The 15,096-nt window shown below is 39.6% G+C and overlaps 2 protein-coding genes across 2 annotated transcripts in view; one reads left to right on the top strand and one right to left on the bottom strand.

Annotated features, from left to right (window-relative positions):
• The window catches only part of VWDE (von Willebrand factor D and EGF domains), a 37,598-nt gene extending 33,849 nt beyond the window's left edge, over nucleotides 1-3,749 (top strand). The window contains exons 29-31 of the mRNA XM_066564637.1: nucleotides 24-119; nucleotides 675-778; nucleotides 1,885-3,749. Coding sequence (XP_066420734.1) covers nucleotides 24-119; nucleotides 675-778; nucleotides 1,885-1,905 — 221 coding nt within the window. The 3' untranslated portion in view covers nucleotides 1,906-3,749. The remainder of the gene's footprint in view (nucleotides 1-23; nucleotides 120-674; nucleotides 779-1,884) is intronic.
• Nucleotides 3,750-7,448: 3,699 nt separating this feature from the next.
• LOC136565723 (wnt inhibitory factor 1-like) lies at nucleotides 7,449-14,879 on the bottom strand. Its single transcript, XM_066564514.1, has 5 exons — nucleotides 14,677-14,879; nucleotides 11,832-11,927; nucleotides 9,917-10,021; nucleotides 9,417-9,512; nucleotides 7,449-7,861 (listed from the first exon to the last, which is right to left on the bottom strand). Exons 1-5 carry the CDS (start codon nucleotides 14,831-14,833, stop codon nucleotides 7,752-7,754), a joined length of 564 nt encoding a protein of 187 aa, XP_066420611.1. The 5' UTR covers nucleotides 14,834-14,879; the 3' UTR covers nucleotides 7,449-7,751.
• Between the last annotated feature and the right edge of the window lie 217 nt (nucleotides 14,880-15,096).

Below are 15,096 nucleotides of genomic sequence, written 5' to 3'. Positions count from 1 at the left end.
ACCTTTTGGTGATGTTTGTGCAGCAGTCTGTCTTCAGGAGTGTAAGAATGGTGGGGAGTGTATTGGACCGAGTACCTGTCATTGTCCTCCGCAGTGGGAAGGATTCCAGTGTCAAACACGTAAGAATGATGGAACCTGAAACCTCTTGCTTCTGCACAGCTCAGAATGCTTCAGCCATGCACAGTGCAGAGAAATCCTCCTATACCTTGGATTTAGTTGGTCCACATCTGTGCCAAAGGCAGGATAGAGTAGAGATGGCTCTGTTCTGAAGCCCTCCAGGATTTGATGGCGCTCTGGGAGCATGGCAGTATGTGTTGGCTTACTGCAGTGCTGTATGCTGCTACACAAGCCCTGAGAGGCCATTGTGATAGCTTGAAATAGCAAGATGTGCCAAAAACCACCTTACTCATGTTCTTTTCTCAGTCTGTTTCATGCCCTCAGCATGTTCTCACATTAAATCTGCATCAAAGCAAAAGGGGGATGGGATAGACACAAGAACAATGTCGGCTCCACATGACCTTTAAGTGTCCCTATGCTGAGGGGTGTTACCTTGTGAAAATACTTTCCAAGGTCTTGGTTCCTATAGCAAACAGAATAAGTAGAGATAGCATCCACTTTTCCTTCACCAAGATGTGTCCATGAATAAAGCCTGATATGTACCTCTCTTGTTTTAGCTGTGTGCAACCAGAAGTGTCTGTTTGGAGGCAAATGTGTATTGCCCAATGTGTGCTCTTGTCGCCGAGGTTATACTGGAGTGCTCTGTGGGAAGAAAATTCAGGTATGTGAGGAGCCAAGACACCGTCACAATACAGTGATTTGGGAGTAAATTAACTAGTGCACCCGTGTCCAGTGAAGCAGCATGCTATACACCAAATGTGTATTTTGTCTGATTTCTTTATTTCACTCTGCAGCAAGGGAAAATTAATGGAATTTCTAAGAGCTTTTCCAGTAATTTTTAGGTTCCAATACTTACAGAATTGCTCTCAGCATCAAACTTCCTTTGTTTCAAATTAAGCTGATTGTCTCCTGTCATGCAGTAGGAATTGATAACTATCCTCTTCACAACAACCACTATTTTCTTTTCCAGCATCTGGTCACATTTTAGGGAACAGTGTCCTACTTATGATGACTTTCTTAGCTTGCATCAAGTCAAGCCCTGATCTTTTCCCATCTAACTACACTGCTAGTCAGTTCATCAAGTGTTACTTGGGAATAACTTTACTTTTTTGTATCAGAGGGAATGATGACCATTTCTCTGCTTTGTCATGCAATTTTCTGTTGGATTCCCTTGCTTGAGTGCTGATGCTCACGCACTGAAGTAATTCGATTAAACATTTTGCCACAACTAACTGTTTTATGATGTCTGAAGTAAAACCATTCTGCTCTTCTTGCATAATCTATGGTGTTTCTTGTCTTTCAGTTTCAGTGTATTTAGACACATTTGTGCTGCCAACAGAATTGAGAGATGAGTAGATTTGTTGCAGAAATTTAAACAAAGAATTGCTCATACATATTTTGAAAACATGCAACTACTTGTCCTATATCAATAAGACTATAATGTTTGTAATATGGATTTCCGAAATGTGACCCAAAGAGAGAAATAATTTTGATTTAAAGGTTTTCTTAAATGTGCCCTGCACTGAGTTAGTATATTTTTAGTCTCAAAAATACATATACTGTCAGTCAGACAGTGCTGTATCATACATTGATCAAAATGGCACATTTTCTTCGTGAAACAAAAAACTATAAGCCCAGGTTTCACTTAATGTTTTCATTCTGCATACCAGGCAAGCAGAGATTCATTAAAATTGTTTAATAAACTTAATCATAATAATGTGTTGCCTCATTAAAGTCTGGTTTTAATATTTGTTTTCTCTCTCCAAGGTACAAAAACATCATGGTTGAAGAAGTGTGGCAATTCAATTGCAATGCTGCATGGATGTATGAGACTTAAAAATAGCAAAAGGGTTGAAGGCAATTTCAGAGTCATTTAAATGAAAGGAATATTCAGAAGCCTTATTTTAAAAGATTCATATAATCACAAATGTTGGTGAGCTTCAAAACAGCCGTCTTATAGTCATTAAAACATATGTATATTCCTGTAATTTTTTGCTACCTCATGTACAAATCCCACAGCTTCTGATGTCTTCACTGAATTCCCAGATCATATGACTGAGCCCAAAATCCTGCAGTTTATTCAACTGGACTGTGGAATTTCTGTTGAGGAAACAAGACTGTAGCAGCTGTTGGGTGACTCTAGCAAGGAAGGCAGCACTTCTGCATTTGTGGATGGTACCTCCTGTTTACAAACACTGTTTACATACGTATTATTTGGCTGCAGACAGAAGAAAAAGCAGAACTGGTTTTCCTTGTTTTGTATTTCCATTGGTCTTGTTGTAACATCAAGGCAGTAGCAAGGAAGGAGGGGAAACCAGAACTGAGCCCGGGCTACTAACAATGAAGGCAAGGCCTCCTGTCTTGTTAACAGCCAACCAGATCTAGAATGACTCTGATTTATCTATGACAAGCCTTTGCAGACAGAAGCCAGATCCCAACTTTTCTGTTTTGACTTCATTACTTACATCACTTCAAACTTGAAGAGCCAGCTACTGAACTATTCCTCTGTCTAAGATTTTTATGCCCCTGCCTGAGATGGCAGTCAGTAATATGAGGAAATTTTGTTCCCAGGACTCTTAGAGAATTTAACAATGCTTTCAGCAATGCTGATTCTTAAAATAGGAACTAATAAGAGGAGAAAATTGTTGTACATCATGCCATCCATATTAACCATGCCAGAAAGTATTTGTAAAGACTTCACAAGAGGATTTTTTTCCATTACCAATTGCTCCAATGAACTGTTTGACCTACCAGCTGCCAGATAGTTTTTGAAAAAATAAAGTTCCTACAGAGGACTGTTATCTTCTTCTAGACCTGAGAAAGACATTTCAGCTCCTGACATAAAAAACATAATAGACACAAATATCCCTTTAGCTAAGCCAGTGAAATTTACTGCTATGGTTTCTTTAAGCCAAAAATAAACGTCATGACTTCTGGTTCTCCTGAGCAATATTCAGTTTATATGCACTAATTTTGAACAGGAAGAAAATAAAGGTAATTGTGCCATTTACTGCCATTCTGGGATGCTGAATACCAAATCATAGCTGTTAGCAGCTCTGTGCCTAGATTTCTCCTCACCTTTTGATAGTTTCTTAAGTCATCTTACAAAGTAAGCTGGCATTTTCAGAGCTTAGCATCATTCCAGAATGATACCTCATGGATTTCCAAGTGCCTGACTGGTGTATTTAAAAAAGATCAAATTTCCCACTTGCATTTTACACTTCAGTGTTTCCATAGTTTCTTTCAATCAAGCATCCATGTGGCTGATAGCCTGATGATCTGGGAACCATTACGTTATTTAAAACCTACTCCTCTTGGACACTTCCTTTCCCACATCTCACAAAGATGATGAACAAAATCTGACTAGCTCTTGGAACTGTTTTGGATACATATGGTACTGAAGAAATTCTTTGAGTGCAAACACACCAATATAACATAATCTCTTATTGTAATCATTGCTGTTCCATGTGTCAGTTACAGAGGTACTGTGCAAAAAAGATAACGTGTCTGGAGCACTGCTAATAGTACTTTGGTTAATGAGTTTGTGCAATCCTTCACTCACAAAACTTAATCAATACATATATGTGCATTTCTAGGACTTCAGGCTCAATAAAGGGTTTTTTAAATTATAATTGTTAGTGTTTGCTGTTTATTTTCAATGGTTTTAAAGGCAGAAATTATTTCTTTTACATTTTCCAAATGCAAGCTGTGTGAACAAAAGCACATCTAGAGTTTTGCTACAGTAGCTAAAAATGCTCAGTGCTAAGCTGTGCTATTTTTGCTATTTTCCAGCAAGCACATGAAAAATTATTAGTGCATGCAAAATGCCAGATAGCTACTTCAAAACTGCCCAGTAATTATGTGATTAGTTGAAACTGTTTTGTTACTACATTGTCCATCATACACATGAAACAGAATTCACTGTAATTAGAAAGCACATGGCAACAATACAGTAAAATTGCTCAGTGTAACAAGATGTGTATTTATATAGAGGGCTTGTGCACAGAGGTTAACAGAACTGCTGAAATTGTAACCTGCAATTAGAGTTAGGGGATGTGGGAGTGGGGAGAAGGGTTGGAGTTGACACAATTCCACTCTGGAGGAATGAAGGGTGGCTTGTATCAAACTGAAGATTTTGCAGTGATTCTTACCACATTATGCATAACACCAGTATCTTCATTGAATTTTCTTGCCTGATTTCTTTAGACAATAAAGAGTGCTGGAAGGTACCCATGTACATCATCCATTTAGTACCTGGTTGTACTACATCTGCTCTGCAGGCCAGCAGAAATTCTCCCAAGTGCACATTGATTTTTGCCCCCAATCTTGAAAAGTGCAGTACAGTGAATGTTCTCTGAAGGAAGGGTTTGTATCACAGAAGACAACAGATAGTCATGTTGGCTGTGATTTAAAAATAAAAACACAAGTGGGCCCTATAGAAAAGGCTCTTTCCTTTTACAAAATTTAATAATATATTTTCATAGCTGAGAAGAGACAGCAAGTTAACATTTCTATTTACCAAAAGCAAACTCGTGAAGAAATATCAGCACAAGCCCTAAAGTAAATAGGTATAAAAACTGAAATTACTTGAAAAGTTGGCTACACCCACTCCATTATTTGTCCAAATGGAAAAATCCAAAGTTTAAATTCTCAAAACATAACATTGGGATACATATACAACCCCAAATGTAGAGCTTAGAAAGTTTTGCTAATAACTAAAGTTGCTTATGCAATTTCTGTCATTTAAAGGTGTCCTGTACTGATATCAGGTCACTTTACCAACTTCTGCCCACAGCTCAGTTTAGCTAGCAAATGGTATTTTACAGCTAAACCAAGTAAATCCATTCTTGCCAGAAGCACTTAGAGCAGAAGAGAAAACATTAATAAAAATTTGCATGTAAGTAAACTAAAAAGAAACACCTCACCTTTCTATGCACACTCTAGAAAGACAGAGTATCAAAAGTGCAACCACTGCAATACCCCTAAAATTTTTACAGCTGTTTTAGTGTAAACCAGAGTATCTGTATAAGGTGTTACAGTTAGGTCTAATAAATAAGGGAGCCAGCATGTTCTGTGTTGCTTTTCTTGACCTTTGAGCTCCATGCATACTTATCTCCCCAGAGGAAGACATAGCTATCTCCCAAAATTACATGCTCTAACTAGTATGTTCAATCCTGTACCGAGCAGAAAACAAACAAAAGACAAGAATTACTGGCAGTTCTTTTAGTCTTTTTAGTATGTTTAACTGTGGAAATAATAATCTGGGGACACAGACTGTCATTAATAATACATTCTAAGATTGTTTCATTCTAACTAACTAGAAAAATCACTTTTAAACTCACTTGAAGTTTAATTGAATGATAAGAAGAAATATTTCTTAAAACAAACAAAAAAAACCCAAAACCATGAAGAACACTGTAGCCAGTAGATGGTGCTATGTTCAAGTAGTATTTCTGAAATATGTCATTGCATTCTCTGTGGCATCAAATTACTGCTTACTTCAATCATTTCTAAACAGGAAACTAAATTAGCATTTGTTTTGGCCTGTTCAGAAACACCAATTACGGATCTTTCAATGACTGCTTCTGGTCTCTTGCTCCTGACAAGGCTAATATTTCTTCCAGCTTCTAGTCACTATTACTGTCACTTTTGTCATTATTAGTAGAAGTCAGTCTTTTTGGGAATAATACTGAGATATTATGCTTCTTTTTATTTATATTGTACTGATTATTTATTCTAAATTTTGGGTCTGGTGCAAGTAATTTTTTTCATTCCTTGGCAAACAGTATGTCACCTAAGGTATAATACATATATTATAATATCGTATTATGTATTTTATATATATATAATATATATCAGCCTAACTCCTGAATTTCTAAATTATGGCTTGATGTTATGGACTATGACACAGAATTGCATCATCAACCTCATCATCATTATAAAACTTCAGAACCATTAAGGAAATAATTTTCCCCACATGAGAAACAAATTTTCACCAGCAGGTCTGAAATAGCCAGTGTATCCCAGCAAAAGCAGCACAATAAATGTGCATTCCTCTTATGTTATGCCATGTCCCTGAAGGAAATCCTTCACAACATCTCTGCAGCAGGTTTCCTCTGAGCCTCCAAAGCAAGCCCAGGAGAAAGCTCAGCTATGTAATCGCTCAGAACAGGAAACAGGAGTCTCAGGAACTAAACCATTGCCTTTCAATTGCCCTCTGCATGCTTGGGCACCCTCTTGTAAAGAAGACTAGTAACTGAGAAGACCCCATTACCTTTCCCTCTTTGCTCAGTGGCTTTTAATCCCAGGAGAAACAGGTCCACCGAAGTCACTGCCCATGAGAGCTACATGTTCTGGTAGTTAAACACTGTTAAAATGTTGTTCCAACAAAAAGTAATGCATAGCTGAAATTCTCACACACACACAAAAAAAATTCCAGTTAGATCTAGAAGACAATGAATATCAATCTCTCAGAAAAAGTAAAAACTGATCTGAGCATCATTTGGAAAGTTCACTGATTCAGTTTGCATGTTTTGGCAAAGCCTTCTTCAACAGTGCCACACAAAAAACAGCACAAATGAGACAAGGAACAATGAGCATAGGAGACTCAGTCCGTTCTGCAGCCCATTCAAAAGGCTGCAAAACCTAAATGAAGCCACACAGGAACATCTCCAGAAGATAACGTCAACATCCTCCACACATGACTTGTGACAGGCACAAATCCTTTGCTTTTCCTCACTGCTAGTCTGCAGTCTCCCATTATACTGCTCCCAGAACAACACAGTCTTGAATAGCATAGAATTATCAATGTCTCCAGAAGAAAAAAATCATTTCCCTGTCTCACTAGGGTAAGGAAAAGAAATAATTAGATGTTGAGAAATGATCAGATAATATGACCTTAGAAGTAGTCAAGATAAGAACTCTCAGAGTATCAGCATGGATTAAGCTTTTAGAAAGTAACAGCAGAATTGACTGAACAAAAATTGGTGGGGGAGTGCTGGTTGTTGGGTTTTTTTTAAAATACTGTTTAGCTGATTGAGATCCAGATCAGATTGGAGGGGGAGGGACAGAAAGCAGACATAAAGTGATAACCATGATTTAAATAAGATGCTTTGCAGTCTGGTAATGTTCCAGGAAGATGCAAACTCTGCAAGTTTCTTCTTGCAACTGTTTAGTCTCAAGGCAAATTATATTTGAACTAGCATTCACTTCTGATGATGTGAACTGAGGGCTTTTTGTTTCATGTGCTTTTAAAAAATGTAATTATATAACATAGTAAGTTTAGTCAAAGGGGAAAAAAATCGAAAAGAAGAGCATAGATCTATTCTGACTTGATTTGAGGAAAATTTTATTTCAAGTGTATCAATCAAGGATAATACTTTTGCTTGTAAAGAAAAAATGAGGAGAAAAGGTGTCGTACACTGCGCACAGATGGATATTCGTAACAACTTTCTTACAATCAGCAATACCTTCTTTCATATAGAAGAGCATGTACTTAATATAGTGAGGACAAAAAGCTGTCTGAAATCAAGTTGCCATGTTTCTTTTAAGGTCCCTCACTGCTGCAGTCTTCCTCTCTGTATAGTCACGTAAAAAAAAAAGCAGAAATGCAGATTATCTTGGCTGAAGTTGCTTCATTCCTTCCTTTTCTTTGCACACTGTGGCCCAGAGTATGGCAGTCGGCATCTACACACATTTGGAGCGATGCATTTCCCTCCGTGCTGGCAGGGCAGTTTGCACACAGCTGAAATGAGACACCAGATACACAGCATATCTTCAGCACAACACAGGATCATTTTTCTTTTTGTCTCACTGCAGTAGCAGAATTGTTCCCTGGTGACTGCACTGGGACAGTATAAATAAAAGCATAATGGAAGAACTGAAAAGCAATGTCTCTCAATTTATGGCATTGTGGCCTTCACTGGAATACAGGCACAGTCTAGTCTTATTCATGCTCCATTTCCCTTTTAAAATACTATAATTTCTGTTCTTTAAGGCACAGGCTTTTTTTGAGATGGATGCCCCCATAAAAGTGAGAGACCAATAAAATTTCCTGAAACTTATTCAAGCCAGTGCTTGGATCCACACCCATGAGGAGACAATCACCTCATCCTAGCAGTGTCTCACATAGTGCCCTCCTCTTCCCCCACAAGAGCAGAGGAGAGCTGAGTGGGCACAGTTTCAGCTCTCCCCTGCTACACACCAGTTCAGCTGACAAGCCAGGGGCAGCAATTCATGTATGAGCATGTACACAAAAGAAGTGAAACTTGATGCAGATCTAGTTAGTTTGGGAGCTGATTATTCTGACATTAAGAACCTGCCATTACTGCAGCTGCAGGGAGCTAACTATTCTCTAAGTTCTCTGCAACTCTCACATTTGGCTTTTAATATCACCCTCTATCTCAATACACCGATGAATATAAACCCATTTTGATGGTCAATGGGAATATCAAAATATTACTTGTTAATGTTTGCTGGACCATCTATATTGCAGAAGAACGAACACTAGCTAATCTAGTGCCACAGCCATGCCTGCAGCCATGAGAAAATATCAGATGCAGAGGACTTAATCCAGAGACTCTGAACCCACAATATCCATTTCAAAACCAACGTTTGCACAAGAGTCTTTTCAGACTCCCAGAGAGCAAAAAAAGAAAACCTTGCCTTTTGTAGTCTCAGGATTATTGCCTTTAGCATCAGGGCAGTGCTGTTACAAGCATACAAGGCCCAAGAAGCAAAGATTAAAGACTTTATAATCACCTGCTTTTGTGAATCAAAGTTTGTGAAAATGGAAGTGGTTGTTCAGCAAGAGTGCCAGTACTAATCCTGATTAGTAGGCAGCTTTCAGAGTTCTAAGAACACATGGAGTTGATTCTATCAACTTATCCTCAAAGTAAGAAGCAAGTTTAAATTTTAAATGTCTATAAAATTTAATGAATCTTCTAACCCACATCAGTAGCAATAGTACTTCTGTAATTTTCAGTTCCTTATACTGGGTTCTCAGTTTACAAACAATATTTCAGAAATACCAATGAAACATACCACGTAATTAATTTGGTGACAATCAAAATCTGAATCTCTTTCAAAGTGAAAAAGTGATGTGTTTCTGACCAAATTGAACAGCCATCTTTCCCCCTGTACATACTTGCAAGAGCCCCAGTATGTGGAAGCAGCTCTCAGTTATTATTCTAAGATACTTTCTCTGGAAGCTTTGTTAGGCGCTGAAGATTGGAACACTTTGATTGGTAAATCAAACAAACAGAGGAAAGGATAAATGAAAAATGCCAGAAGTCATTTACCTAAGTGACATGCTCTACCAACCCATCCAGCTGGACAGCTACAAATCCCAGGAGCCACACAAGCTCCATTATTCCGACAACCTTGAGGACAAATTGCTATAAGAAAAAGAGTGGGTAAGTCAGCAGGATTTTTAAAACTGATGTAAAAGAATCCTGACAAAATGAAAGATTCAGGATGATACAAGTCAAAATGGCAAAACACATTTTCTTCTAGGCCAGATATTCAACTGGTATAACTCCAAAAGCATTTCTAGGACCATGGAAATGGAAAAAAAAAAAAGGTACTGTGTAATGATGTGTAATGAATCTTGGTTTAAATGTGAACAGTTGTACACCTTAATGCAAAATATTTTCACACTATTTTATCTGTGTAAGCATCCATAATGTAGGTCACTCATTTCTGTAGTAATGCAATGACATTTCCATTAATACATTTAAAATGTTTTTGTTACTGCAGTTTTAGAATTAATATAAATATTTGCATGAATATAGACACCCACCTTCCTGGCATCTTGATCCTGTCCAGCCAGAAGCACAGAGGCACTTCACGACTCCATTGACAGAGACACATTCCCCACCATTCTGACAGCCTCCTTCACAGCTTACTGTGGAAAACAGCATACATTGGGCATTTCAGAAGCAGCATGGGACTTCAGATAATTGTCTTTTAACAGCTCATCTGGCATCAACTACTTGTTTTATCACATCTGCAAAAACTAAAATTTCAACTGTTCAGGGCAAGGCACTGTTCTGCATCCCCCCAGTAACACCACTGTTCACCAGCTACACCACAGGAACTAACAACATGCATATTGGTATCAAACTTGCCAAATCACTCTTGGTGAGCCAATAACATGTGGTGAAGGATTCACGTATTTCCTTACCTGACAGGACCTACATGTAACAAGAAGAAGAAGAGAAGAGGATATTACTTTGACAAATGAAACTATGACTACAGTCAAGTTAAGCAGTGCCTTCCCAAAGGCCAAATACTTGAGTTAGCCTCCTCATTTCAGAATTGTTCTACACACCAAAGCCCTGAAGGCCTCATTAATGAAGCATTATTTATGGCAGACATATGATTGGTATCAACTGTGGAGAGTACAATCACTATTCTGTACAATCAAATGCTTCCTTTCACAAGCATGAATGTATATTCTATACCACCTTCACTGTATTGAAGAAAAACAACTATTCTTCACTGTAAAGATGGGCAGTTTGGATGTCTGCTTGATAATTCAGAGATTAAACATCCAAATCTCTTGTTCACCTACAAGTATTGAGCACAATTTCAGCTAACAGATTTTTGGCACAAATACTGAACAAGCAAGAACATGCAAGTTAAATCCAGCACAGCTGGAAAAGTTCTTCACTGCTTGTTTGCATATTACTTTGTGACACAATGTAAGTTAATGTATTTAATATTGATTGCATTTGATCCATTACAGTGACAGAGAGAGGTGCATGAGGACTGGATGAAAGCAAGTATTACTACAGTCTTCTAGAAGAGCAAGAAGGACCCAGAGAACTATAGGCTGGTCTGCTCCACCTCAGCTCCTAGTGAGGTAATACAAGGGCTGACTCTGGAAACCATTTCCAGCCACATTAAGGACAAGGAAATCATCAGCAGGTTTCACAGAGAGGGCGACCAAATGCTGGTACAGATTGCTCTAGGAATTGTGGAGTCTCTGTCCTTGGAGTTTTTCAAAAGCCATGAAGACACTGCCTTCAGCAGCTGGCCTAGATAGCCCTGCTTGAGCAGGGAGCTTGGAAATCATGACCTCCAGAGGTCCCTTCCAACCTCGCCCAGTCTGTGATTTTGTGAGATTCTGTAATAGCACATTGCACCACACCACAAGCTTGTACATGTACAACAGTTGTTTTCTTGGACTGCCTTTTCCAATCCATGCATATATTCAACAGACTTCACAAAACCATCAAAATTGATCTTTGCTACACCTTCTCTGTCATCTCCCATTGCCTCTCAACAATACATTGCCACACATATCATCAGTGACTGGCCCTCAATGTTACCATCTTGCACATACTACATGAAAGTATCAACCACTTAATATAGAAATATGTATCTACACAAGCCATGTCAATAAATTATTTAGAAAGAATCTGTTATACAGCTAAATGGAATATTTACATAGCACATAAAAAGGGTATTTTCCAAGGCAAAAAATTCACTCAGATTCTCACAACACATTTCAGCACGTGTACTCCATCCCATCCTCCTGCAAGCATGCAGATCCTCTAGGCCATGCATGTCTTGATAGTAAGGTCAGAGATTTACAGAATCAAGGTCATTATTTCAAAGTATGTTAGACCCAGGACTTGAGGCATCCTAAATTAATTTAGTCTGTTTTCAAACTCCTTGTCTTTCCAAGCTATTACTTCCTTGGGTCTCACCTTTATGACAGTATCTACCCCCATATCCAGGAGGACATCTGCATTTTCCAGGTCGCAGGCACTCTCCCCCATTTTTGCATTTTGGATAACATGTAGCTGTAAGACAGACAACAAAGAAAGGTTGGATAAATATTGGTGAATCTTACTAAAGTTACTACTTAAATACATAAGAAATTTGTACATAAGAAATTATTATATTTTCATCTGTTTGTCTTAATATTTTCTAAGATATATCTGCCACGTCATCTTACACTTCTGATAAGGTGAAATCATTTCCCTGCACGGAGAGGACTCCACCACACTATCAAAAGCTTAAGCAAAAGCACTCAAAACTAAGGAATGTTTTGGACCTGGACAGAACAGGAAGAAGAAAGACCTATATTAAACAGGAATGCAGCTGAACTGCCAAAAAAGCTTTTGATAACTGGAGAAATAACGGCAAACAGGTAATAAGAATAAACGATTCAATAAAAAGATGTTGCAACTTGAGAGGCATCATGTGATTCTAAAGATGAAATATCAGACTTTTTACTCTTTACTGAGTTCATACATTCATCTTCAGAAAAACTACATGCTCTCTTCTTTATAACTCTTCTCTAAAATGTCTCCAGAAGTAAGTCAGGATTTCTTTCTCCCCCACACTCATTTTTCCCCTTTTTTCTTTGCTTCAGCTGGCTTTTCAGAAACCTTTCTGAAATGTACAGTGTTTGTTTAGCAACCATCCAAGATAAATGTAACGTTTCTCATAACTCTAATAATCTGTTGGGAGAAAAGCATCTATGATCATCATAAATCCTGAAACTTTTTTATTGCTGACAGCTTGGACTAGTTTGATAAGGTATGAATAAAAATCTCAATTTTGCAAAATTCTGGATAAATCCACTCAGATTGCAAATTAATTACCTATCATGTAGACTCTTTGCAAGTCATAATCATCCCTGAATCAGCTCTGCTGTCTGAGAAAACATTTGTTTATTCACACACAGGTTTTGGAAACCCATCTGTGTCTGGGAGTCTCATCTGAGTTAGCTGCTGTGAGATGGGCTTTCTACTTATTCTTTGACTGGATGGGTGAAAAGTAAAAAAGATGAACAATGAGTAACACCATCCTGATTTTGTCCTTACCTACTTATTGCACTCTCAAGAAAGCCAATTGAAGAATAGAGGACTTTTCACATTAGTACCCACAGAATGAATACTAGCAGGCAAAGAAAGGACAGAGATGTATGAAAAAAAAAGTCAGTGCTCAGCTCTCCATAACTTTTACCAGATGCTCTTATTTCTTGGGAAGTGTTACACAAGAGCTCCTGATTTAAGAAAAATTTTGTTTCTGTATTATTTCACACAGTTTTCAGTTTGGTTTTTTTGACAGAACAAGGGATGATGCTTCATTTATCCATTTTTTTTTCATACGTTAATGACCTTACAAGCACAAGGTGGCTTCAGTGGTTTCCTTAACAGTTCCAGACAGTTCACCTCTCTAGTTCAAGAACTGATCTGCCTCTCCACCAATATTTCACCTCTCCTCGAAACCCCTAAATGTTGAGGAACCAACAGTTTTTGAAACAGGTCATACAGCATAGTTTTTAATCTCCACTACAGAGCACATTAGCTGTACATTATTTGTCACCACCTGCCAGCCTCAGCCTCAAAATGAAACAACACTCCATGAAACATTGCAGTGCTGAATGAAATTTTCAGCATCTCATTTCAGACTTAAAAAAAAATAAATCACATTTTAAATGAAGAACATTGAAAATTAAAACAAATATTGTACAATTTTATCACCTCTTCACATAGGACAACATCCAAAGCAAAGGAGCTCCTGACACAGTGATTTTTTAGCATTTAATAGCCACAAGACCTACAGTTAGACTTTTAAACAAGAAAATTAGAAATCGAACGTGTAACATGGAACAGGGTTTAAACTAAAACTCTTCTTCACGAGTTTGCTTTTGCATATTAGGTGGCATTTTCAAAAAATACTTTGTCTCTCCATGGAAACCAACAGGAACAGACTCCACCCTAGCTTTACACCTCCTACAGTGGAAATGGGATGTACAAATGACTCTGTGCGTCAGGTAACATCCAGGAACTAAACAGGACTTTTAAAAGCATAGTGTATTCCAAATAAAAAGAAACCCAGAAAACAGCCTACTTTCTACACACTCTTTTGATGCTTTTGCTAGTGAGTAGTCCTGACTAATTGTACTTATAGATAATAATTAAATGTTGCTGTGGCTTAGAATGCTGTTAAGACTAAAAGCATTCAAGAACCATCTGGATCCCATCCTGTGCATTGTGCTCTAGCATGACCCTGCTTGGGCAGGGATGCTGGACCAGATGACCTTCTCCAACTTGACTGATTCTGTGATTCCTTAAATACTTACAGGGAAGGATTTAAGCACGCAGTTAAAGCAGTAGGAGGAATAAAACACCAAAGCCTGTCCAGCGAGTGACCTCTTACCCAACACCCAAGCGGCAAAAGTTCTCTATGGACCCACGGCCATTTCCGACAGCAAGGCTGGTTTACTAACGTGAGGTGTTCAGGCTGGCTTTTGGCTGTGCTCCATCAGTTTGCTATCACTGTGTGATACCAAAGAGTGCCTTAACTCTCTTCTTCCACCTCGCCTCCTTTAGGTCGTCTCCGGCACCTCACCACCCGCCTCACACCTGATCCAAACCCGATCTCCTCAGCCCTTCCCGCAGGAATTGCTGGCCGGGGGCTGGCAGGACAGAGCGAACCAGGGCTTGTGCCCGTCACTGCCGCGTCCCGGCCCGCCTTACCTTACCGTGCTGGCCCCGGCCCGCCTTGCCTTACCGTGCTGGCCCCGGCCCGCCTTACCGTGCTGGCAGCGCTCGCCCTCGTAGCCCTTGGAGCAGAGGCAGGAGCCGTCGGCGAGGCAGAGCCCGCCGTGCCGGCAGCGCGGGCTGCAGGCGGGGGCCGGGCCGGGGCACAGCGCCCACAGACACAGCCCCAGCAGCAGCCGCAGCCCCGCCATGGCCCGGCCCGGCAGGGCAGCCCCGGCTCGTCCCGCTCCTCTCCGCCCGCTGCCCTCTCAGCCCCGCTCCTTCACGCTCCTCTCGCTTTTACCCTCTCAGTCCGCTCCCACTCCTCCTCCTCCTCCTCCTCAGCGCCGGCCTCCCCGCCCGCCGCCCCCCGTGCCCCCCCGAGCGCCCGGGACCCCAGCAGGGCCGGGACTGCCGAGAAAGGAGGGCCTGGGGTCACCTTGTCACCCTCTGCAGCTCCCTCAAAGGAGTTTGG

Source organism: Molothrus aeneus, chromosome 1 (assembly GCF_037042795.1).
Source record: "Molothrus aeneus isolate 106 chromosome 1, BPBGC_Maene_1.0, whole genome shotgun sequence".
Lineage (NCBI taxonomy): Eukaryota > Metazoa > Chordata > Aves > Passeriformes > Icteridae > Molothrus > Molothrus aeneus.
This window is presented reverse-complemented; position numbering and strand designations above follow the sequence as displayed.

Excerpts from the sequence above, each read along its gene's own strand:
- LOC136565723 (XM_066564514.1), bottom strand. The coding sequence starts at position 14,833 with ATGGCGGGGCTGCGGCTGCTGCTGGGGCTGTGTCTGTGGGCGCTGTGC. Across the intron at positions 11,928-14,676 it reads GGGCGAGCGCTGCCAGCACG|CTACATGTTATCCAAAATGC; the intron begins GTAAGGCGGGCC and ends TCTGTCTTACAG. Across the intron at positions 7,862-9,416 it reads TGGTAGAGCATGTCACTTAG|CTGTGTGCAAACTGCCCTGC; the intron begins GTAAATGACTTC and ends GTCTCATTTCAG.